This window comes from Oncorhynchus mykiss, chromosome 22 (genome assembly GCF_057628025.1).
Source record: "Oncorhynchus mykiss isolate SJ-2025 chromosome 22, ASM5762802v1, whole genome shotgun sequence".
In the NCBI taxonomy this organism is placed as follows: Eukaryota; Metazoa; Chordata; class Actinopteri; order Salmoniformes; family Salmonidae; genus Oncorhynchus; species Oncorhynchus mykiss.
In genome coordinates, this window is record NC_143043.1 from 47,135,765 (window position 1) to 47,163,215 (window position 27,451).

A 27,451-nucleotide genomic window follows, 5' to 3' on the forward strand; every position below is an offset into this window, starting at 1 on the left:
GTAGAGGTCCTGGATGGCAGGCAGCTTAGCCTCAGTGATGTACTGGGCCGTACGCACTACCCGCTGTAGTGCCTTGCGGTTGGAGGCCGAGCAGTAGTAATTGCCGTAGCAGGCAGTGATGCCACCAGTCAGGATGCTCTCGACGTTGCAGCTGTAGAACCTTTTAAGGATCTCAGGACCCATGTCAAATCTTTTTAGTTTGCTGAGGGGGAATAGGCTTTGTCGTGCCCTCTTCACGACTGTGTTGGTGGGTTTGGACCATTCTAGTTTGTTGTTGATGTGGACACCAAGGAACTTGAAGCTCTCAACCTGCTCCACTACAACCCGTCGATGAGAATGGGGGCGTGCTCGGTCCTCCTTTTCCTGTAGCCCACAATCATCTCCTTAGTCTTGTGAATGGCTTGACAGATCTTCCTTTATACGTTTCATCACTAATACAGATTTGTTAATTTTGAGCATTCCAGATTCAGCAGGTGAAGGACCTGCTTTGTCAGGAGGATAATGTGGAATCTTGAAACACTGACAATGGGGTCAATGTTGTTGTGCTGCAATGTCAAGTGAAACCTAACACTGACTTCTCATCTTTTGGTCAGGACATATTCATGGATGCTCTTCGATTAGTTATGAGTCTCCAGCCTTTTTAGGTGCAGTCATTCCACACTACGCAGGATATGGTTTTAGCCCCAGTGCAACTCTTGATAATGGCAAATATTTGTATTTTTTGGAGGAGGGTGAAAGGAGAGCAGGCCCAGCTGTGAATGTGGCAATGTAGACTATTATGGATAGAGCAGGTACTTTTGTGTAGTCTATTTCTTATGAGGATTTCTGTCCTCAGATACAGAGAGCTGCAAAAGCCTGTATGCAGATTAAGAGGTCCCAATGAAGAGCAGCAGTTCTCAGTCCTGGTCCTGGTCCTGGTGATTCAAATGATCAAGTCATCATCAAGTGGTATTTATGTATTAATTTGTGACACTATCCTTGATACAATCCTGCTATTGTCATATGCTACACATTCACATCTATCTTTCTTTATCATGATTTGTTATAAGGGATTACATACTTATATTATACAGAGAGTATTATTAAAACCTGTTTGGAATAGGGGGCAGCATTTTCACGTTTGGATGAAAAGCGTTCCCAGAGTAAACTGCCTGCTACTCAGTCCCAGTTGCTAATATATGCAAATTATTAGTATTTGGATAGAAAACACACTGAAGTTTCTAAAATTGTTTGAATGATGTCTGTGAGTATAACAGAACTCATATGGCAAAACCTGAGAAAAATCCAACCAGGAAGTGGGAAATCTGAGGTTTGTAGTTTTTCAACTCTACTGGCCTACTGAATACACAGTGTCTATGGGGTCAAATTGCACTTCCTAAGGCTTCTACTAGATGTCAACAGTCTTTAGAACCTTGTTTGATGCTTCTACTGTGAAGGAGGAGGGAATGAGGGCTCTTTGAGTTAGCGGTCTGGCAGAGTGCCATGAGCTTCTGATGCGCGTTCACGTGAGAGTTAGCCTGAGTTCCATTGCATTTCTGAAGACAAAGGAATTCTCCGGTTGGAACATTATTGAAGATTTATGTTAAGAACATCCTAAAAGGTTGATTCTATACTTCGTTTGACATGTTTCTTCGGACTGTAACAGATTTTTTAAAAACTTTTCGTCTGCTCGTCTGCCCGCCCATCATGAATTTTGATTACTGGGCTGAACGCGCTTACATAAAAGGAGGTATTTGGACATAAAGATGAACTTTATCGAACAAATCAAACATCAAACATGCTATTTCTGACTTCTGTTGACTCCAACATGGCGGATATCTGTTTGGCTTGATTTGTTGTCTGTGCGCCGTACTATTGCAAGGTTTGCTTTTTCCGTAATAAAAAAATACAATTCTGACACAGCGGTTGCATTAAGGAGAAGTATATCTTTAATTCTGTGAAAAACACTCTTTTATCAATGTTTATTATAAGTATTTCTGTAAATTGATGTGGCTCTCTGCAAAATCCCCAGATGTTTTGGAAGCAAAACCTTACTGAACGTAACGCGCCAATGTAAACTGAGATCTTTGGATATAAATATGCACTTTATCGAACAAAACATACATGTATTGTGTAACATGATGTCCTATGAGTGTCATCTGATGAAGATCATCAAAGGTTAGTGATTAATTGTATCTATATTTCTGCCTCTAGCGGAACCCCTAGCCGTAAGAAGTTAAAGAGATGCTTTACATTGAAATACAGATAGAGATGTAGTAGTCCCAGAGTTAATGATCCAAGGTCAGTTTTCCATTTCACCTCCTGATGATTGACCGTGTTAGAATAAAAAAAACAAGGCTTAATCATTTTCTCTCTCCATCCATGTCTCTCTTCTGCAGGTATGTTTTGATGTGAGAGAGGAAGCCAGTCCCGTCCCTCATCCGCTCTTAAGATAACCTTCGGGCTGTCTGGGAGCCCAAGGCTGGTTAGGAGACACCGCTAGAGACACTATGTAATTGTGATGAACTGAGAGAATATTAGGGTAGCACTGTAATTCATTAATCATATGCTGTCTTCCCTGCTCCTCTGTTCTTACCTCTTTCCCTTTCTGTCTTCTACACCTCTATCTCCACCTCCTCTTTCTTCCTCTTTTTTATAATGCATACCATATGTGCATTGAAGTACAGATTGAACTTGTATTTATAATATACTATTCCAATTATAATATTTATAATGCATGAATTAAGTATTTATAAACACCTGGATGATGAACTTTCAATAAAGCGTTTCACATTCTCCACTGGTTGAAATGAAGTATCTCATTGAAATACTACACCTATCCTGTGTCCTCAGATGAATGCAGATGAAGGGAAGTGTAGTGTACTGTTTTATTTCTCTATGTAGGAATTACAAATCAGCCTTGACTTAAATCATGTTTCTAGTCTATTGCATAGTTTCAATGTGTAATCATTGATGTCCCAGGAGCAGGAGTGGTAAACACTGTTGAAGTGTATAATTGTAATACATACATGCAGACACAGCATCATTCAAAGAACATAGTTTGATTCACCTGGTATTGGATATGACTGAAAGAGAATGTCTCACAGAGATTCCTACCTGATGTAGCCTCACTACTGTATATAGCCTGTCTTTTTAACTGTTGTTTTATTTCTTTACTTACCTATTGTTCACCTAATATATTTTTTGCACTATTGGTTAGAGCCTGTAAGTAAGCATTTCACCTTAAGGTTTACTACACCTGTTGTATTCGGCACACGTAACAAATAAACTTTGATTTGATAACCAACTAATACCCAGGGGCAATCAGGTCTTCGAGAAAACCAAACATAACAATAACACTTACAGTAGTAACAAAGACAACACGTAGGAAAGACAGTTGGCTGACTCAGCTAATTGAGACGTGATGACAGACACTGATATGGTTTTCGATCACAGAGCAGTTTCTCAGGGGAAATGTATCTCTGCTTAAATATTTCCCAAGCACTACAGTCTGGTTTCTGCAACACCTACAATAAATTGTTGTTCGTTATTAGGCACCTGTGGCTTGTTTTGGACTTTTTCCCCCAAAATCCCATGGTTAGCCTGCATACTATCAGAACATTGCTTTGTCTGTATGATACATTTTACAGACATGATGAGTATTGTCTTCTGTCTAATGTACAAACGTAATTTATATATGAACTACCCACCGTTCTATATTAACCAATCAAGTGGCAGTCTTGTGTGACAATCAAAAGAGGAACTCTCTAGGACCTCCTCCTAAATCTGTGTGTTTGTACAACTCCGTCATTATCATCCCAGTGTGTATTTTCCTGCATACATCGAGTTACTAAAGAAGTTCAAGTGAAGTTGTGATTTTTTCTCAGTTTGGATGTGCGTACAACCCTCCATAGGGCTTTAAATAAGCAATAAGGCCAGTACACCACTGTTAAGGGCTATTCTTCTGTACAAGGCAACGCAGAGTTCCTGGACACAGCCCTTAGCTGTGGTATATTGGCCATATTTCACAAACCCCTGAGAAGCCTTATTGCTATTATAAACTGGTTACCAACGTAGAGCACTAAAAATAAATGTTATGTCATATTCGGTCTGATTTACCACGGCTTCCAGCCAATCAGCATTCAGGGCTCGAACCAACCAGTTTATAATCTTGCTTATCGACAACGTTTGGAATGTGCATGGCTCAGACAAATGTATTTTACAGTAGGCCTATATCAGTGTGAATGCTATGTTAAGAATATTATTTCCATACTGAAGCCATGCTACTATTGTTCAAAAACATATTTAACATATTTAGCAAATATGGGATAGGCCTACATTTTGTTATTTTGTTTCAGGTTGGCATACATGGTACTGTCGTCACTCTTTTGATTCAAATCTCTCCTGATCAGTCTTTCTGGTTGCTTCACCTCTGTGTGACAGGCTACTCCACATGGAACTCATCATTAGCCAACACTGTGTGTCACTATGCAAAGAAACCAGAGGTTACTGGCTGATTAGCCCCTGGTGAATACCAGACTGGAGCCAAAAAGGCTCCCATTGGACGAGAATGACAGCTTGGCTTCCATATCCCAGCAGCCCCAGATGGTGGGTCTGATACGGTTGCCCTCTCTCCTGCCTGTGGAAATGTCACCAGACCACTCACATTAAATACAGGTGTATTGAAGGCTCAACTCCATAAGAACTGGGAAATAACTCTTACAATACTGTCTGGAGAAACAGTTCAAAGAACGGCAGTCTGTCATAAAAAAAAGACAACTGGTTTCCCAATCCCAGATGTACTCATTTGGTAATTTGGTTACAGAAGCTATGCTGTTAAAGCTACCAGTCTGGCTCAATCATGGGTCCTGCTCAAAATGTTTACAGGATCCACCCTAATCCCTGTATCATCAATTGAATCTGCAGAGTAATAGCTGCTTACAGAAAATGCTTGGCGGTCTTCCCAAGTTTAAAACCTTGCTTCCTGTCTGCTCGGTCTACATTGGAGATGAAAAGTAAAGAAACATACCTTGTTATTCTTGTGACTCAGACAAAGCTCCTGCATCATAGCTCTCTTAATGGCATTGTCAATATTAAGTGGACGTTTGTAATCCTTTGCCAGTAACACTAGAAATAAATAGAAGATGGAACTTAGAAGATGGAATTTACGGACTTTACGGCTATTTGTAGCATATCCATTGCACTCTATAAATAGGGAATTCTGTTGCACCAGTGTGTGAGCGATACGATTGGAAATGGAAATGCCTCCACTGGCACCACCATTCATCAAATAGATTTTTCCTCTCCCAGGGGGCTCCCGGGTTGCGCAGCAGTCTAAGACACTGCATTTCAGTGCAAGAGGCGTCACTACAGTCCCTGGTTCAATTCCAGACTGTTACATCTAGCCGTGATTGGGAGTTTCATAGTGCGGCGCACAATTGGCCAAGCATCGTCCGGGTTTGGCCGGGGTAGACTGTCATTGTAAATAAGAATTTGTTCTTAACTGACTTGCCTCGTTAAATAAAGTTCACATAAAAAGAAAATACAATTATTTCTCTAAAAAGCATTATATATGTCAAAAGTTGTTGCTTTGTTTGTTTGGTTTTAGCATAGACCAATACCAGTTAGCTGTCCTCTCCAGACCAAATTAAATATCTTATGATAAACAACCAAGGATAATACAACTTTGACACAATCTGCAGAGAAACATTGGAGATGAATTTACATTGATAAATTAGGGTTCATTATGCCTCCAGTATTCAGAATATACAGCATACACTATGGGTGGTTGTGAGGAGATAACATAAACAAGCACAGGTGTATGGTAGTAGAACAAAAAACAACCTTTTACAAATATAAGAGGTATACTGTCACATAACGGGGAGTACCACAGACATACCTAGGAGGGTACGCCATCATACATAATTGGTTTAATACTGCAATACCCCTTTCCTCATCCATTAGCTTAAGATGTATAAGGTTTCTCTTTAATGACACCCTTAGCAAGGCATGCCTCTCATCTCTAGTATCTCTGAATATGTTAGGCTACATTCAAGGGTGAGTCATTTGTTGACTCCTGCACTAAACGGAACCCGCGTTTACAACACAAGTTGGAGGTTGCCAAGAACAGCTTTATAAAATATGAAGAACCAAAGCCCTTTTTCCTCACATTTCAAATTAGCAACATGCTCCCTGAAGTCACACACCAGAGGAAGTGCAAAACAGACTCTATCCATCCATCCACATATCCATCCATCCACATCCATCCATCCACCTCCATCCATCCATCCATGCATCCATCCACATCCATCCACACTCTAAATATAACAAACAGAGAAACCTGTTTCATTTCATTAACGCAGTAGTAATTGAATTCTTCAAGGAAACATTTGGAATCTGTATGAATAAGGCGTACTGAAAAGAAAATCAATTGTAATCAACCTGATTTGTTGACTTCTTGTTGCCATTGTGATGTCTTGACTGTATGTGCCTTCAGAAGGTATCCACACCTCTTTTCCCACATTTTGTTGCATGCGGAATTGAAATGGGTTAAATTGAGATGTTTGGTCACTGGCCTACACACACAATACTCCATAATGTCAAAGTGGAATTATGCTTTTCAAAAATATTACAAATTAATAAAAAATGAAAAGCTGAAATGTCAATAAGTTTTTAACCCCTTTGTTACAGTAAGCCTAAATAAATTCAGTCACATAATAAGTTGCATGGACTAACTCTGTGTGCAATAACAGTGTTTAACATGATTTTTAAATGACTACATCATCTCTGTACCCCCCAAAGTATCTGTAATGCAGTGAATTTCAAACACAGATTCAACCACAAACACCAGGAAGGTTTTCCAACGCCTCGCAAAGGGCAGATGGGTAAAAATAAAAGAAGCATACTTTGAATATCCCTTTGAGCATGGTGAAGTTATTAATTACACTTTGGATGGTGTATCAATACACCCAGTCACTACAAAGATTTAGAGATCCTTTCGGAGAGGAAGGAAACCGCTCAGGGATTTCACCATGAGACCAATGGTGACCATCTTGCCTATGCCGTTCTGTACCATCACTCATTCATATATCTTTATGTACATATTCTTCATCCCTTTACACTTGTGTGTATAAGGTAGTTGTTGTGAAATTGTTAGGTTAGATTACTAGTTGGTTATTACTGCATTGTCGGAACTAGAAGCACAAGCATTTCGCTACACTCGCATTAATATGTGCTAATCATGTGTATGTGACAAATAAAATTTGATTTGATTTGACTTTAAAAGTTAGTTACAGAGTTTAATGGCTGTGATTGTAGAAAACTGAGGATGGATCAACAACAGTGAAGTTACTCCACAATACTAACCTAAACGACAGAGTGAATAAGAAGGAAGCTTGTACCGAATAAAAATATTCCATATTGCATCCTGTAAGCAACAAGGCACTAAAGTACTACTGCAAAAACCCTAACCCTAACCCTTCACTTTATGTTCTGAATAGAAAGTGTTGTTTTGGGGAAAATCCAATACAACACATTACTGAGTACCACTCTCCATATTTTCAGGCATAGTGGTGGCTGCATCATGTTATGGGTATGCTTGTAATCGTTAATAACTGGGGAGTTTCAGGATAAAAAATAAACGGAATGGAGCTAAGCACAGGAAAAATCCTAGAGGAAAACCTGGTTCAGTCTGCTTTTCACCAGACACTCACTGGGAGATGATTTCACCTTTCAACAGGACAATAACCTAAAACATCACATATACACAAGTTGATCACAAAGAAGACAGTGAATGTTCCTGACTGGCCGAGTTACAGTTTTGACTTAAATCTACTTGACAATCTATGGCAAGACCTGAAAATTGTTGTCTAGCAATGATCAACAACAAATTTGACAGAGCTTGAACATTTTGGAAAATAATAAAATGGGCAAATGTTACACAATCCAGGTGTGGAAAGCTCTTAGAGACTTACCCAGAAGGTCTCACTGCTTCTAAAGTTGATTCACTTTGTCATTATAGGTTATTGTGTGTAGTTGGGTGACAGAAAAATATACAGTGCCTTGCGAAAGTATTCGGCACCCTTGAACTTTGCGACCTTTTGCCACATTTCAGGCTTCAAACATAAAGATATAAAACTGTATTTTTTTGTGAAGAATCAACAACAAGTGGGACACAATCATGAAGTGGAACGACATTTATTGGATATTTCAAACTTTTTTAACAAATCAAAAACTGAAAAATTGGGCGTGCAAAATTATTCAGCCCCTTTACTTTCAGTGCAGCAAACTCTCTCCAGAAGTTCAGTGGGGATCTCTGAATGATCCAATGTTGACCTAAATGACTAATGATGATAAATACAATCCACCTGTGTGTAATCAAGTCTCCGTATAAATGCACCTGCACTGTGATAGTCTCAGAGGTCCGTTAAAAGCGCAGAGAGCATCATGAAGAACAAGGAACACACCAGGCAGGTCCGAGATACTATTGTGAAGAAGTTTAAAGCCGGATTTGGATACAAAAATATTTCCCAAGCTTTAAACATCCCAAGGAGCACTGTGCAAGCGATAATATTGAAATGGAAGGAGTATCAGACCACTGCAAATCTACCAAGACCTGGCCGTCCCTCTAAACTTTCAGCTCATACAAGGAGAAGACTGATCAGAGATGCAGCCAAGAGGCCCATGATCACTCTGGATGAACTGCAGAGATCTACAGCTGAGGTGGGAGACTCTGTCCATAGGACAACAATCAGTCGTATATTGCACAAATCTGGCCTTTATGGAAGAGTGGCAAGAAGAAAGCCATTTCTTAAAGATATCCATAAAAAGTGTCGTTTAAAGTTTGCCACAAGCCACCTGGGAGACACACCAAACATGTGGAAGAAGGTGCTCTGGTCAGATGAAACCAAAATTGAACTTTTTGGCAACAATGCAAAACGTTATGTTTGGTGTAAAAGCAACACACCATCCCCACTGTCAAACATGGTGGTGGCAGCATCATGGTTTGGGCCTGCTTTTCTTCAGCAGGAACAGGGAAGATGGTTAAAATTGATGGGAAGATGGATGGAGCCAAATACAGGACCATTCTGGAAGAAAACCTGATGGAGTCTGCAAAAGACCTGAGACTGGGACGGAGATTTGTCTTCCAACAAGACAATGATCCAAAACATAAAGCAAAATCTACAATGGAATGGTTCAAAAATAAACATATCCAGGTGTTAGAATGGCCAAGTCAAAGTCCAGACCTGAATCAATCGAGAATCTGTGGAAAGAACTGAAAACTGCTGGTCACAAATGCTCTCCATCCAACCTCACTGAGCTCGAGCTGTTTTGCAAGGAGGAATGGGAAAACATTTCAGTCTCTCGATGTGCAAAACTGATAGAGACATACCCCAAGCGACTTACAGCTGTAATCGCAGCAAAAGGTGGCGCTACAAAGTATTAACTTAAGGGGGCTGAATAATTTTGCATGCCCAATTTTTCAGTTTTTGATATGTTACAAAAGTTTGAAATATCCAATAAATGTCGTTCCACTTCATGATTGTGTCCCACTTGTTGTTGATTCTTCACAAAAAAATACAGTTTTATATCTTTATGTTTGAAGCCTGAAATGTGGCAAAAGGTCGCAAAGTTCAAGGGGGTCGAATACTTTCGCAAGGCACTGTATTTAATCAATTTTGAATTCAGGCTGTAGCACAATAAAATGTGGAATAAGTCAAGGGGTATGAATACTTTCTGAAGGCACTGCGTGTCCACACAGTGAACGATGCATCATATGGATTGCCTTGAGGATTTTACCAGTCCTGCCAAGCCATGCCAACTCAAACATTCAATAACCCCATCACCAGAGTACCTCATACAAGGCAGGCTTTATCAGTGGGTGCCCTTTTATTTGGTTATTTGGTTGAATGTCAATGTGTTTTGCTGTATGCCATCCATATTGATCTGCCTTTCTACATCTGCCAGTGTGCTGTCCATCTCTGATCCATCCAGATAATCACCAACAGTAATGACTGCACTATACACTGTACAAAATGATCAGAATTGATCCATTACATGACGTCAGATATGTGAAGGAAATCCAGAACCATTACCAACAGGGGGGAAAAAAGAAATTGGATCGTTATAATTCAGAGAAGGCTGGTGGGAGGAGCTATATGAGGATGGGCTTATTGTAAAGGCTGGAATTGGATAAATGGAACGGAGTCAAACACATCAAACATATGAAAACCACGTTTGACTCCGTTCCATTAATTCCATTCCAGCCATTACAATGAGCCCATCCTCCTATAGCTCCTCCCACCTACCTCCTCTGAGTGAATTACATACTTCTACTCCCTCCCATTGCCTTTCTATGTTATTATACATGCACTTTTCATCGACCCGTTCATGTGAGGTGATTTTGAACAATCATTGCCTATGGCGGTCTGTATATACCAGGTTCTAGCTAGCTGAGATTTTTCTCCATACTGGAGACTGGAGTCTATACAGTGGAGGAAGTAGCCTTGTACTGCTGTGTTCTGCCTCATGTATCTCTTGATAAATTCATCAACCTTTTATGAATCTCAACAACAGTAGGAATTCCTTACATTCTAGAGACTGAGTGAGAGCCTGCATTGCATGAATCATCCAGTAGAATATGTTGAGGATTCAGGACTGTTTTCACACCTGCATGCGTCGACAATACGATGCTGTCATCTCAGCTGCATTGTGGGTGGTGCAGTACAAAATGTACTGCAGTAAGTGCCCTCAGTCAAGGGGTGTCATTTATTCTGAAAGGTCTGTTCAAAGAGTTAAATCAAACTGAAACCGAATGATAAATCAAAGCAAATGAATAATAATATGGTGTTGTCTGTGTGACAGATAATATAGTAGCTGTGATAGAGTCGCTGGACAACTGAAGCACTATTCCAGCCACAGAGCACGTTTTCCTTGTGTTTGATACCATTCTATTCACTTCATTCAAGTCATTATTATGAGCCGTACACCCCTCACCAGCCTCCTGTGCCACAGAGGCATGGTGAAGTGTGTCCTATCAAGAGATAGCCCTGGTAATGAAAGCCCCACTGTTTTCCAGCCTGGTAAAGAAAGTCTCGCTGTTTTCCAGCCTGGTAATGAAAGTCTCGCTGTTTTCCAGCCTGGTAAAGAAAGTCCTGCTGTTTCCAGCCTGGTAAAGAAAGTCTCGCTGTTTTCCAGCCTGGTAAAGAAAGTCTCGCTGTTTTCCAGCCTGGTAAAGAAAGTCTCGCTGTTTTCCAGCCTGGTAAAGAAAGTCTCGCTGTTTTCCAGCCTGGTAAAGAAAGTCTCGCTGTTTTCCAGCCTGGTAATGAAAGTCTCGCTGTTTTCCAGCCTGGTAAAGAAAATCTTGCTGTTTTCCAGCCTGGTAAAGAAAGTCTCGCTGTTTTCCAGCCTGGTAAAGAAAGTCTCGCTGTTTTCCAGCCTGGTAAAGAAAGTCCTGCTGTTTTCCAGCCTGGTAATGAAAGTCCTGCTGTTTTCCAGCCTGGTAATGAAAGTCCTGCTGTTTTCCAGCCTGGTAATGAAAGTCCCGCTGTTTTCCAGCCTGGTAATTAAAGTCCTGCTGTTTTCCAGCCTGGTAACGAAAGTCCTGCTGTTTTCCAGCCTGGTAATTAAAGTCCTGCTGTTTTCCAGCCTGGTAATTAAAGTCCTGCTGTTTGCCAGCCTGGTAACTAAAGTCCTGCTGTTTTCCAGCCTGGTAATTAAAGTCCTGCTGTTTTCCAGCTTGGTAATTAAAGTCCTGCTGTTTTCCAGCCTGGTAATGAAAGTCCTGCTGTTTTCCAGCCTGGTAATGAAAGTCCCGCTGTTTCCAGCCTGTTTATGAAAGTCCCGCTGTTTCCAGCCAAAGTCAACCTTCAAAATCACACTTTCACTCCCGGCAGGAAACTTTCCTTTTCAAGCACAATTCAATAAGTACAAACAAATGATAAAACAAGTCCAAACGCCTGCTGAGCTTCAATGTGTACCATGTGAAGAGGAGGGCCCAGCAGCGTACGCTGGTAATCATTGGATGAATTAGGTTATATGGTTATACTGTCCTAGTAGGACAGTGTGGATATTCAGTATAAATTATGAAGATTTGCTCGTGGACCAGCTGGCCGGTGTGTTTACGGACATATTCAATCAATCCCTATACCAGTCTGCTGTTCCCACATGCTTCAAGAGGGCCACCATTGTTCCTGTTCCCAAGAAAGCTAAGGTAACTGAGCTAAATGACTACCGCCCCGTAGCACTCACATCCGTCATCATGAAGTGCTTTGAGAGACTAGTCAAGGACCATATCACCTCCACCCTACCTGACACCCTAGACCCACTCCAATTTGCTTACCGCCCAAATAGGTCCACAGACGATGCAATCTCAACCACACTGCACACTGCCCTAACCCATCTGGACAAGAGGAATACCTATGTGAGAATGCTGTTCATCGACTACAGCTCGGCATTCAACACCATAGTACCCTCCAAGCTCGTCATCAAGCTCGAGACCCTGGGTCTCGACCCCGCCCTGTGCAACTGGGTACTGGACTTCCTGACGGGCCGCCCCCAGGTGGTGAGGGTAGGCAACAACATCTCCTCCCCGCTGATCCTCAACACTGGGGCCCCACAAGGTTGCGTTCTGAGCCCTCTCCTGTACTCCCTGTTCACCCACGACTGCGTGGCCACGCACGCCTCCAACTCAATCATCAAGTTTGCGGACGACACAACAGTGGTAGGCTTGATTACCAACAACGATGAGACGGCCTACAGGGAGGAGGTGAGGGCCCTCGGAGTGTGGTGTCAGGAAAACAACCTCACACTCAACGTCAACAAAACTAAGGAGATGATTGTGGACTTCAGGAAACAGCAGAGGGAACACCCCCCTATCCACATCGATGGAACAGTAGTGGAGAGGGTAGCAAGTTTTAAGTTCCTCGGCATACACATCACAGACAAACTGAATTGGTCCACTCACACAGACAGCATCGTGAAGAAGGCGCAGCAGCGCCTCTTCAACCTCAGGAGGCTGAAGAAATTCGGCTTGTCACCAAAAGCACTCACAAACTTCTACAGATGCACAATCGAGAGCATCCTGGCGGGCTGTATCACCGCCTGGTATGGCAACTGCACCGCCCTCAACCGTAAGGCTCTCCAGAGGGTAGTGAGGTCTGCACAACGCATCACCGGGGGCAAACTACCTGCCCTCCAGGACACCTACACCACCCGATGTCACAGGAAGGCCATAAAGATCATCAAGGACATCAACCACCCGAGCCACTGCCTGTTCACCCCGCTATCATCCAGAAGGCGAGGTCAGTACAGGTGCATCAAAGCTGGGACCGAGAGACTGAAAAACAGCTTCTATCTCAAGGCCATCAGACTGTTAAACAGCCACCACTAACACTGAGTGGCTGCTGCCAACACACTGACACTGACTCAACTCCAGCCACTTTAATAATGGGAATTGATGGGAAATGATGTAAATATATCACTAGCCACTTTAAACAATGCTACCTTATATAAATGTTACTTACCCTACATTATTCATCTCATACGCATACGGATATACTGTACTCTATAGCATCGACGGTATCCTTATGTAATACATGTATCACTAGCCACTTTATACTATACTATGCCACTTTGTTTACATACTCATCTCATTTGTACATACTGTACCCGATACCATCTACTGTATCTTGCCTATGCTGCTCTGTACCATCACTCATTCATATATCCTTATGTACATATTCTTTATCCCCTTACACTGTGTACAAGACAGTAGTTTTGGAATTGTTAGTTAGATTACTTGTTATTACTGCATTGTCGGAACTAGAAGCACAAGCATTTCGCTACACTCGCATTAACATCTGCTAACCATGTGTATGTGACAAATAAAATTTGATTTGATTTGATTTGATTTGATTTGATTTGGAGCCAGATCCGGTAGCCTTCATAGGGCACCAGACCTAAGAGTGCCCCCTTGTTATCTCTCTGTGATAGAGGAGCATGTCCTCATGCACTCCTCTGAGAGAATGCGGCTGCCATTATCTCTGTCACCTGACACAGGGGCCACACAAACCTCCCATGATAGATCTATGGCTTCTAATTTTGTTTCTCAAAGGTAAATATGAGAACAGTCATTTGCTTGTCCTCTAGAAGAATCTAGCCATTTCATCTCTGAGCAGCATGTCAATCCTGATCACTGGATACATTTGAGAACCACAAGAAAGTCATAAATGAATAATGCAGCTGTCAGTTTAGCTCAGTTCACTGGGTTACATGACTAGAATAAACAGCCCATCTTACTGGAGCCAGGTCTCAGAGTAAGCAGCCACCCACCAATTCTGTTTTAGAAAACAATCATAGACTACCAGTATTTTGGTCATGCCTGGTTCTGAAGTTGGATAACACAGAATAAACCGATCATCAGCCATTAGGATAAATAACCGATAGGGCCATAGCTGTGGGAGTTAGGGGTGCTGCAGCACCCCTGTTGGTGAGATGGTCAAACTGCAATAATTAGTGTTGAAAAATATTAAACTATGAAAACTATAAAATTATTTTCCCGTTGCATTACTGATAATGGGATTTGGGTAGGGGAAAGACAAAAACATGGGATATTTATAAATGGACCCCATTGTGCATTGAGAGCTCTCAGCTCTGTTTCGTAAACGATGTGCTTATGATATGCTATAATTTGTATTTGTATTTATTACGGATCCCCATTAGCCAAGGCAGCAGCTACTCTTCCTGGGGTTTATTACGGATCCCCATTAGCCAAGGCAGCAGCTACTCTTCCTGGGGTTTATTACGGATCCCCATTAGCCAAGGCAGCAGCTACTCTTCCTGGGGTTTATTACGGATCCCCATTAGCCAAGGCAGCAGCTACTCTTCCTGGGGTTTATTACGGATCCCCATTAGCCAAGGCAGCAGCTACTCTTCCTGGGGTCAGGCAAAATTAAGGCAGTTTATACATTTTTTAAAACATTATGATACATTTGTACATCAGGCCCCAGATTACACAACATATTATGTTTGTGCTCTCAGGCCCCTACTCTACTACCACATATCTACAATATGTGTGTGTATAAGTTGGCTATTTGAGCCAGAAAAGGGGGCTTTACTATCCTTAGGTAGGGGAATGACTTTTGCTTCCTTCCAGGCCTGAGGGCACACACTTTTTAGTAGGCTTATATTGAAGATATGGCAAATAGGAGTGGCAATATAGTCTGCTATTATTATTTTCCATCCAAGTTGTCAGACCCCGGTGGCTTGTCATTGTTGATAGACAACAATGATTTTTTTCACCTCTTCCTCACTTACTTTACAGAATTCAAAATTACAATGCTTGTCCTTCATAATTTGATCAGATATACTTGGATGTGTAGTGTCAGCGTTTGTTGCTGGCATGTCATGCCTAAGTTTGCTATTCTTACCAATGAAACAATTGTTAAAGTAGATGCTATTGGGTTTTGTGATGAATGAGCAATCTGATTCAATGAATGATGGAACGGAGTTTGCCGTTTTGCCCAAAAATTCATTTAAGGTGCTCCAAAGCTTTTTACTATCATTCTTTATGTCATCCATCTTTGTTTCATAGTGTAGTTTCTTCTTCTTTTTATTGAGTTTAGTCACATGATTTCTCAATTTGCAGTACAATTGCCAATCGGTTGTACAACCAGACCTATCTGCCATTTATTTTGCCTCATCCCTCTCAACCATAGCATTTTTCAATTCCTCATCAATCCACAGATTGTAACAGTTTTTACCGTCATTTTCAGAATAAGTGCATGCTTATTAGTAACTGGGATAAGAACACGACACATCACAAATATTATTTACATCAACAACATAGGAATCACTACAACACTTATTGTATGACCTCTTACACACTATATTAGGCCCAGCCTTAGAAACGTTGGTTTTCCTAGATATGTGATCACTACATCCGATGGATTTGGATTCTGCTTTCAAACTAATTTCTGAGGCATTAGTAAAGATGTGATCAATACATGTTGATGATTTCATCCCGGTGCTGTTTGTAACTACCCTGGTAAGTTGATTGATAACCTGAACCAGGTTTCAGGCACTGGTTACAGTTTGAAGCTCTCTCTGGAGTGGGCAGCCTGATGAAAGACAGTCAACATTTAAATCACCCAGAAAATATATATCTCTCTAATGATATCACATACATTATTATCAAGCATTTCACGCATGTTATCCAGATACTGAATGTGTCACGACTCCCGCCGAAGTTGGCTCCCCTGCCTGTTCGGGCGGTGCTCGGCGGTCGTCGTCACCGGCCTACTAGAAGTTGGCTCCCCTGCCTGTTCGGGCGGTGCTCGGGGGTCGTCGTCACCGGCCTACTAGAAGTTGGCTCCCCTGCCTGTTCGGGCGGTGCTCGGCGGTCGTCGTCACCGGCCTACTAGAAGTTGGCTCCCCTGCCTGTTCGGGCGGTGCTCGGCGGTCGTCGTCACCGGCCTACTAGAAGTTGGCTCCCCTGCCTGTTCGGGCGGTGCTCGGCGGTCGTCGTCACCGGCCTACTAGAAGTTGGCTCCCCTGCCTGTTCGGGCGGTGCTCGGCGGTCGTCGTCACCGGCCTACTAGCCGCCACCGATCCCTTTTTCCTTTTCTGTAAGTTTAGTCTTATTAGTTGCACCTGTTCCTATTCGTGTTTTCTTGATTTTCTAGCCTATTTAAAGCTTGTTAGGCCCGCTCTATTTTGTGCAGGATTATTTTGTGTTCACGTTTAGTGTTGGCTGTGGTTTTGTGCTCCGGAGCGTTTTACTCTGTGTTTTGGGTTGGTCAGTGTTTTCCGCCCTGTGTTTGGGCATGACCGTTTGTGCCGGACTAAATTTCCTATTTTTCTTGAACCCTTTGCTCTCTGCACCTGACTCCTACCTTCCACTCCTATTCACCCGTGACAGAATGATAGCATATGGTGGTCAATAGCAGCTTCCAACCAAAATGGGCTTCAGGTGAGACGGATGAACCTGTAGCCATATTATTATTTCATATTATTTCAACAGTATTTAACATGAGATCCTCTCTAAGCTTTACAGGAATCTGGTTCTGAATATAAAAACAGCCACACCTCCACCTTTGGCATTTCTGTATTTTCTTTAGATCTCATAACCATGTATTGCTACCACTGTATCATCAACGGTATTATCTAAGTGAGTTTCAGAGATTGTCAGAATATGAATGTTACTAGCAAATTATTGATTATATGAACCTTGTTTCTTTAGATACATATGTTAAGGTGGGCTATTTTTAACACCTTTCTGTGATGCTTAAATGTTTTTCTTGCTTTACTGGGAAGCTCAGCGAACAGGCCTTTCTAAATCGACCTGGCTGGGGTATCCTGGAATGACATTGACCTCCTCCCGTCAGTAGAGGATGCCTGGTTATTCTTTAAAAGTGCCTTCCTCACCATCTTAAATAAGCATGCTCCATTCAAAAAATTTACAACCAGGAATAGATTTAGCCCTTGGTTCACTCCAGACCTGTCTGCCCTTGACCAGCACAAAAACGTCCTGTGGAGTTCTGCATTCGCATCGAATAGCCCCCGTAATATGCAACTTTTCAGGGAAGTTAGGAACCAAAATACACATGCAGTTAGGAAAGATAAGGCTAGCTTTTTCAAACAGAAATTTGCATCCTGCAGTACAGTGGGACACTGTAAAGTCCATGGAGAATAAGAGCACCTCCTGCCAGCTGCCCACTGCACTGAGGCTAGGAAACACTGTCACCACCAATAAATCCACAATAATTGAGAATCTCAATAAGCATTTTTCTAGGACTGGCCATGCTTTCCACCTGGCTACCCCTACCCCGGTCAACAGCCCTGCGCTCCCCACAGCAACTCGCGCAAACCTCCCCCACTTCTCCTTCACCAAAATCCAGATAGCCCGTGTTCTGAAAGAGCTGCAAAAATCTGGACCACTAAAAATCAGCAGTGCGAGACAATCTGGACCCTCTCTTTCTAAAATGATCTGCCGAAATTGTTGCAACCCCTATTACTAGCCTGATCAAACTCTCTTTCATATCGTCTGAGATTCCCATAGATTGGAAAGCTGCCGCGGTCATCTCCCTCTTCAAAGGGGGAGACACTCTAGACTCAAACTGCTGCAGACCTATATCAATTCTACCCTGACTTTACAGATTACCAGACATTTAGAATCTCACTGTACCTTCTCCGCTATGCAATCTGGTTTCAGAGCTAGTCATGGGTGCACCTCAGCCACGCTCAAGGTCCTAAACGATATCATAACCGCCATCGATAAGAGACATTACTGTGCAGCCGTATTCATCGACCTGGCTAAGGCTTTTGACTCTGTCAATCACAACATTCTTATTGGCAGACTCAACAGCCTTGGTTTCTCAAATGATTGCCTCGCTTGGTTCACCAAATACTTCTCCGATAGAGTTCAGTATGTCAAATCGGAGGGCCTGTTGTCCGCAAATCTGGCAGTCTCCATGGGGGTGCCACAAGGTTCAATTCTCGGGCCGACTCCCTTCTCTGTATTCATCAGTGATGTCGCTCTTGCTGCTGGTGATTCTTTGATCCATTTCTACGCAGACGACACCATTCTGTATACCTCTGGCCCCTCGTTGGACACTTGTTAACTAACCTCCAGATGAGCTTCAATGCCATACAACTCTCCTTCCGTGGCCTCCAACTGCTCTAAAATGCAAGTCAAACTAAATGCATGCTCTTCAACCGATCGCTGCCCGCACCTGCCCGTCCGTCCAGCATCACTACTCTGGACGGTTCTGACTTAATATGTGGACAACTACAAATACCTAGGTGTCTGGTTAGACTGTAAACCGTCCTTCCAGACTCACATTACACATCTCCAATCCAAAATTAAATATAGAATCGGCTTCCTATTTCGCAACAAAGCAGCCTTCACCCACGCTGCCAACCTACACGTAAATCTGACCATCCTACCGATCCTCGACTTCGGCGATGTCATTTACAAAATAGCCTCCAACACTCTACTCAACAAATTGGATGCAGTCTATCACAGTGCAATCCGTTGTGTTACCAAAGCCCCATATACTACCCACCACTGCGACCTGTATGGCTGGCCCTCGCTTCATACTCGTCGCCAAACCCATTGGCTCCAGGTCATCTACAAGTCTCTGCTAGGTAAAGCCCCGCCTTATCTCAGCTCACTGGTCACAATAGCAGCACCCACCTGTAGCACGCGCTCCAGCAGGTATATCTCACTGGTCACCCCCAAAGCCAAATCTTCCTTTGGCCGCCTCTCCTTCCAGTTCTCTGCTGCCAATGACTGGAACAAACTGCAAACTTCTATGGAGCTGGAGACTCTTATCTCCCTCACTAGCTTTAAGCACCAGCTCACAGATCACTGCACCTGTACATAGCTCATCTGTAAATATCCCATCCAATCTACTTCATCCTCATACTGTATTTATTTATTTATTTATTTATCTTGCTCCTTTGCACCTCTGTATATCAACTTGCACATTCATCCTCTGCACATCCTACCATTCCAGTGTTTAATTGCTATATTGTAATTACTTTGCCACCATGACCTATTTATTGCCTTACCTCTCTTACCCTACCTCATTTGCACATGCTGTATATAGATTTTCCTACTGTATTATTGATTGTATGTTTGTTTATTCCATGTGTAACTCTGTGTTGTTGTGTGTCGAACTGCTTTGCTTTATCTTGGCAACTTAGCATCACAATAGTAGGGATTAAATGGGCAGGGCTTGGGTCATTGATAAATCATTGTCTCAGTGCAGCCTTATAATTCTGTGAAAGGATCCAGGAATCCAAATGATTTGGGTGGATCCCATCCTCCATATAATACAAGCTTTGTTTCTAGAAGTTATCAAAATTGTCAATAAATGTTACACCCACAGAGCTGCAATAGTCTCGTAGCCAGTTATGGAGGGATAAAAGTCTGCTGAACCGTTCAATGCCACTATTTAGGGAGGGCAGAGGGCCAGATATTATGGGGGGTTTGTCGGTGTCAAGTAGGTACCCAATCAGTTCTTTAAAATCCATCTTCAGCTGTTCTGAGCTGCCCTTCATAATGTAATTCGACCCCACATGAACCATGACAGTATCAGCCCAAGGTGACTGATGCACAGCCTCTGGAAGAAACCTGTTGATATCCTGAATTTTTGTTACCTATTCAGTTGTGGGGTTTTGTGGGTGGAAATACTCTCTTTGGCACGATAAACAGTTTAGTACTCACAATAGTTTTCCACTTCTATTTTCTATTAGTTTGCAATTCTAAACTTGGCGAAAAGGGAATGGGAGCAATATCAAAAAAGGAACATGGCATTCTCTCGCTCTCGGCTCGCAGGCCTGCTCCAGCCCATGTCAAACACGAAGGTGTACTAGCCCACTAGCCAAGCAAGCAAGAGTGCTGGGCGTTTTTCATCCGGTGCTGGATCGGGGTGAGCGCTTTTCTCCACAATGGATCACATAGCTGTCCATTTGTGCTGAGTTTTATTGGGCACAATCTTAGCTACAACACCCCTCGTTATCTTTTTCCACACACACCCGTTGTATTTATGCAGTACAAAGAAATGTGAGCTCTGTTCACAACGGTCTATTCCTAGGCGGCACGTCAGTTTAAAGTTTTGAAGCTAACAATTTATTCGACCATTTCTACCGATCTGCGTGCCAGTTAAGATTTTCATATGTTCATTTTCGTGGAACAGTTTCATTTCAATAATAACGGTTTCATTTCTCAAAATGATTGTCATGTTGTTAATAATACAAATCGGAATGAAAATTATAAAAATCTATAAGTAAAAATTCCACTAATGCGAGAGCACCAGCTTCTGCCATATGGACACATTGATTCACCGTGAGCCAGTGGCGGCAAAATAAATTAGCGCATGGCACTAAGATATAGGCTAGGGCAATGTAGCAGTAGACCTATAACTTATTTTGTCAATTAAGAGCATGACATGTTGCTCTTTCACACCAGGGCCTGATGATTATTGAGGTGGAGAGTGTTTGTAAAGAATGTAAAAAAAAAAAAAACTGCTGACTTCGTTGACTTACTAATTGAGGTGAAGAACAATGACTTAGCTTATTAGTGCATATTAGCTGAGTGTCACGATCCTTTTCCTGTAAATGACTGGACCAAAGCGCAGCGTTGTACGTGTTCATGATATTTTATTCAATCAGAACACTTGAACAAAAAGAACAAAGAGGAAAACGAACAGTTCTGTAAGGAAACTAAACCATACAGAAAATTCTGGTAAATGGTGTCACCATAATCAAGAGCTAGCAGGAAAGTTAACTGTACAATCTTCTTCCTGCTGTTCTTGGAGAGGCAAGATCTATTTTTAAAAAAAGCCTACTTTAAATCTTAGCAAATCAGTATGTTTGTTTTAAACGTGAGGTCTTTATCAATCCAAAAGCCGAGATATTTAGAGGAGCGAACCAGCTCGATGAGAGAACCACCCAATGAGTGAATATGTGGCCATCTGAGATTTTTTTCTGTGAATTAGAGAAAATATACAGTATTTAGTTTTGCCCGCATTAAGTACACGTTTTAAATCAACAAGGGCTTTCTGTATTATAACAAAATCAGATTGCAGCTCTAACATAGCTTGGTCAACAGCATACAAATGAATATTACAGGATTTAATACATAGACCAATATTTTTTATCTAAATAGTAACGAGAACAGGTCCCACAGTCGAGCCCTGCTGTACACCTTTTGTAATATCGAGGAAACTAAACTTGACACCATCTGAAAGCACACTGTGTCCTGTCTGTCAAATAGTTATATAAATGGAAATGTCTATGAATAAGGCAGCACAATGAGTTTTATGATCTAGGCAATTTAACAAATATAATACAAGCATCGTGGCTGAAACAGTGCTGTCCAGATCGGTGCATATTTAGAATAGAGTGAGAACTTAAAACATTTCTTAGTCAGGAGTTTTCAGGGATTCTAATTCATTGGCTAGGAATGACCATTTTGAAATTATATTTCAAAATAGTAGGTATATGATCTCTTTTATCATTAGTATTTTGTACGGCACATGTTTATCTGCAACAGAGTTAAACAATTAAGGGCCTAATCACATTGATAGTTGACATAACCCACCACTCACTCAACCCCAGCCAGAGAATGTGAGCGGAGTTGAGTGGTTGGAAATCGTGCTCATGGAGCGGTGTTTGGGCTCCAGTGCGTCACATCCTTTCCAACCTCTCTGTTAAAAAAACGCTCTTACAGGAAAAACAAATGCCGCTCCATTAAAATCACAATTTAACCAACACCCATCTACACTACATACCAAAAGTATGTAATGCTCGTCGAACATTCCAAAATCATGGGCATTAATATGGTGTTGGTCCCCCGTTTGCTGCTATAACAGCCTCCGCTCTTCTGGGAAGGCTTTCCACTAGATGTTGGAACATTGCTGAAGTGACTTGCTTCCATTCAGCAACAAGAGCATTAGTGAGGTTGGGCACAGATTTTGGGCAGATTAGGCCTGGCTCGCAGTCACTGTTCCTATTCATCCCAAATGTGTTCGATAGGGTTGAGATCAGAGCTCTATGCAGGCCAATCAAGTTCTTCTACACTGATCTCGACAAACCATTTCTGTATGGACCTTGCTTTGTGCACAGGGGAATTGTCATGCTGAAACAGGAAAGGGCCTTCCCCAAACTGTTGCAACAAAGTTGGAAGCACAGAATCACCTAGAATATCATTGTATGCTGAAATGTTAAGATTTCCCTCCACTGGAACTAAGGGGCCTAGCCTGAACCATGAAAAACAGCCCCAGACTATTATTCCTCCTTCACCAAACTTCACAAACTGTAGCATTCTCCTGGCATCCGCAAACCACGATTCCTCCGTCAGACTGCCAAATGGTGATATATAATTCATCACTCCAGAGAACGCGTCTCCAATGCTCCAGAGTCCAATGGTGGTGAGTGTTACACCACTCTAGCCGACCTTTGTCATTGCACGTGGTGATCTTAGGCTCATGTGTGGCTGCTTGGCCATGGAAACCCATTTCATGATGCTACCGACGAAAAGTTATTGTGCTGACATTGCTTCCAGAAGCAGTTTGGAACTTGGTAGTGAGTGTTGCAAGGACAGATGATTTTTACGTGCTACGCGCTCAGCACTCAGCGGTGACGTTCTGTGAGCTAGTGTGGCACACCACTTCGCGGCTGAGCTGTTGTAGCTCCTAGACATTTCCACTTCACAATAACAGCACCTACAGTTGACCGGGACAGCTCTAGCAGGGCAGAAATTTGACAAACTGGCTTGTTGGAAAGTGGGCATCCAATGAGAGTGCCACATTGAAAGTCACTTAGATCTTCAGTAAGGCCATTCTACTGCCAATGTTTGTCTATGGAGATTGCATTGCTGTGTGCTCGATTTTATACACCTGTCAGCAGCGGGTGTGGCTAAAATAGCCAAATAAAGTCATTTAAAAAGGGGTGCCCACATACTTTTGTATATATAGTGTATTTTTGTGACTACCTGGACCTACCATTTGGTTCTGAAATATTGAAACAAAATCTAATTATTTGAATGAAAAGTATTTTGAGAAACAAAAAGGAAACTACAAGCGCTCATCATTTCAAATAGGCTACATGTGTAACGGCTCTCGTTTGTAGAAGGCGACCAAGGCGCAGCTTGGTAGGCGTTCCACATATTATTATTGATGACACCAAACAAAATAACAAAGACAAAAAAACGAAAGCGCACAGTTCTGTCAGGTTCAGCTACTAAACAGAAAACATAATCCCACAAAACACAAAAGGAAAATGACAACTTACATATGATCCCCAATCAGAGACAACGATAGACAGCTGTCTCTGATTGGGAACCACACTCGGGCAAAAACAAAGAAAGAGAAAACATAGACTTTCCCACCCGAGACACACCCTGACCTAACCAAACATAGAGAATAATAAGGATCTCTAAGGTCAGGGCGTGACAACATGTCGTATTAATCAGCATATAAACACTCTAAATAGGACCCAGACAGGTAGCCTAAGAAGGAACAAAAATTAATTATTTAGTCTATATTATTTAAATTATTTCAAGACCTACAAAGAAATGTATTGTGAATCATTTGTGAGTGCGACACACTAGGCTGGTAGGGACATAAAGCACTCAGAATTTAACATTTTGTTGTATTAAATCATTATAGTCTATAAATTGCATTGAATTATAATTGCACTGAACAAAAAATATAAATGCAACATGCAACAATTTCTAAGATTTTACTGAGTTACAGTTCATACTGTATACCTTAGGGGTGTGGATCAGAAAACCAGTCAGTATATGGTGTGAGCACCAGTTGCTTCATGCAGTGCGACAAATCTTTCACAGAGTTGATCAGGCTGTTTATTGTGGCCTGTGGAATGTTGTCCCACTCCTCTTCAATGGCTGTGCAAAAGTTGCGGGATACTGGAACACGCTTATCGTACACGTCAATAAAGAGTATCCTGAACATGCTCAATGGGTGACATGTCTGGTGAGTATGCAGGCCATTCATTCATTCATTCATTCATCCATTCATTCATGCTTTTTATATGTTATATTTATATCTTTAAATTAACAAATGATATCAGGCCACACCTGGCCATGATTACAGACTAGAGGTCGACCAATTAATTGGAATGGCCGATTAATTAGGGCCGACTTCAAGTTTTCATAACAATCGGAATTTCGATTTGCGGATTTTTAAAATGTATTATACCTTTATTTAACTAGGCAAGTCAGTTAAGAACACATTCTTATTTTCAATGACGAAGCAAGGAGAGGGACGGAAGCTATACTGTTACACTGGCAATACTAAAGTGCCTATAAGAACATCTAATAGTCAAAGGTATATAAAATACAAATGGTATAGAGAGAAATAGTCCTATAATAACTACAACCTAAAACTTCTGACCTGGGAATATTGAAGACGCATGTTAAAAGGAACCACCAGCTTTCATATTTTCTCATGTTCTGAGCAAGGAACTTAAACGTTAGCTTTTTTAAATGGCACATATTGCACTTTTACTTCTCCAACACTTTGTTTTTGCATTATTTAAACCAAATTGAACATGTTTCATAATTTATTTGAGGCTAGATTGATTTTATTGATGTATTATATGAAGGTAAAAGAAAAGTGTTCATTCAGTATTGTTATAATTGTCATTATTACAAATAAATGATTAATCGGTATCTGCTTTTTTTGGTCCTCCAATAATCGGAATCGGTATTGGCGTTGAAAATCATAATTGGTCGACCTCAAGTATAGATAGAATGTAAAATGAACAAAACCTTTAAGAGATACGATTATTTATTTATAAATACTTTGCTACAATGACACACTTAGCTAGCTCCCCACCTTGTTCCTTTCTGTTAGCATGTGCACGTAGTAAGTACACCATCATACTTTTGGGATACCCATCTTTTCAGATTACACCATGATTATTTAGTTACTACATCACCACACACCCTCTCTTGGTTCTCCATAGTTTTCTAAGTCACCTTGATATTTCACCTGTGTGTTTGATCAGTTTCTTTATGAAAATATTTAGCATACTAGATGGCAGTAGCTAAAGCAGGGGGCTATTGTAGCACACAATTACAAATGCATGCTGGGGCAGGCATGCCCTGAGCTTGTGAAGTGAACGCTACTGGATCGAAATTGGAGCGGGCGAGAAGGCTGATGCTCCAGCCTTTGTGAAACTCGCTCCATGCGACAGTCAAATTGGGCACACTTCACCCCTCTCTCCAACCCCAGCGCAGACCAAAAATATTGCTCATTAAAATTCCTACAATGTCTCGTTGTAATAATGCCTAAGCGAGATTTAGGTAGCTTAACATCTCTTATGCAGGCAATGGGACAATGGTCACTGAACTCATTATCAAATATCCCATTGGCTGTAAATTTACAAGGGACATTTGTTACAATAATTTTTCAAGGTGTTTAAAGGCTAGTTGGTTGAGTTATCAGCTGAATTAGATTTAGCTCAGTACAAATACCTTTCAGCCTATCAGATACCTGCATCCACCAATCCAGATTAAGATCATCCTCTATTAATAATTCTGAGTTAGCATAGTTAGACAGCAGGTCAGACAATTTGATAAGAGCACATATGGAGGCAGAGGAAGGGCGATAACCTCAGATGGGCATTATTACCAAGGCCCACGTTTAAGGCTAGACATTCAAATAGCTCAGGTACAGAGGTGGTAATGGATACAGAAACAAATACTTTATCATAAAGGTGATATTTATCAACAACCCACCCCCGGGCTTTGTACAGGGCCGTCCTAGAAAAATGTGGGTAATCGTTAATGTGACAATTGATAGCTAAAACATTCAAAGTAGTAGTAGTAGTTTAATTGGTCTTTTTCTTTTATAACTGTGGTGCACATTAGAAACGTATCATTCCATTTCGTTATCATGAGAATTCAGTCAATTTATCGTGAAATTGATTTTATTCAATATTTCCCAGCTCTACCTGGTTCCTATTTAGCAGATAGGCAACACACACACACATATACATACATACATACATACATACATACATACATACGTGTGTATATATACATATACATACATACATACATACTTGTAATTGGTTAGACAATACACCATTTATCCTCCAACTAAAAACTCAGGTGAGGAATGATGACCTCTAGCGACGACAATATCAAAACAATTGGACTAATACAGTTCATTATAAGGGATTCTCGAACAGCAAAGCAAAAACAAATTAATGTCGATGTAATATAAGGCATACCAGAGAGAGAAACAGATACCAACGATGGCGTGAATGACAACAGAATTTTATATAATTTCCACAAGATGATGTTACTGCTAATTGTGCTGCTATGACAATTGTGTTGCCGACGGATATTTCAATAGCCAAGTGATTGAATCATCCGAAGATAAGCCATCTAGAACAATGTATATCACAGATAGTGGGCGAAGAAAGCACATTTCTCACTTTATAGCTTCAACAAATGGCCCTACACCTATAGCCTACATAAAAATACCCCTAGAAACAACGTTATTAGCTAGGCTATTGCTTCATCAGGCACATCTGTTTTTTCATTCATTCGAGTCATACGACTACTGCAAAATGCATGTCACAAAACGCGCGCTGTTTCATTTCCAACTTCTGATACTCACGGTGATTGGCAGCGGATGCAGAGCTGGAGGTGTTCAAAACACAGACAATGAAGAAATATAACCGTGACAACTTTCTCAATTCCATCCTCGCTACTGTGATATATCCTTGTTGTAAAAAGAGATTAAATCTCATGAAAGCGATGCCTCCAAATGTCTCAAGCGCGGACGGAATCATGCGCTGTGCTTGAAGCGAAGTGAAAAAGTAAACCACTCCCCCGTTAACAGTCCTTCCCAGATGCACAGGGAATATCGAAGAATATCTCTCTCTCTCTCTATCAATTTCTCTCTTTCAATTTCTCTTTAGGGTGGGT

At 41.5% G+C, this 27,451-nt stretch overlaps 1 protein-coding gene across 1 annotated transcript in view; it reads right to left on the reverse strand.

Annotated features, from left to right (window-relative positions):
- Window positions 1–27,408, reverse strand: part of LOC110502152 (contactin-associated protein-like 5) — a 104,628-nt gene extending 77,220 nt beyond the window's left edge. Inside the window, exon 1 of the mRNA XM_036959343.2 lies at window positions 27,141–27,408. Within this exon, the coding sequence (XP_036815238.2) occupies window positions 27,141–27,315 (175 nt within the window). The 5' untranslated portion in view covers window positions 27,316–27,408. The remainder of the gene's footprint in view (window positions 1–27,140) is intronic.
- Between the last annotated feature and the right edge of the window lie 43 nt (window positions 27,409–27,451).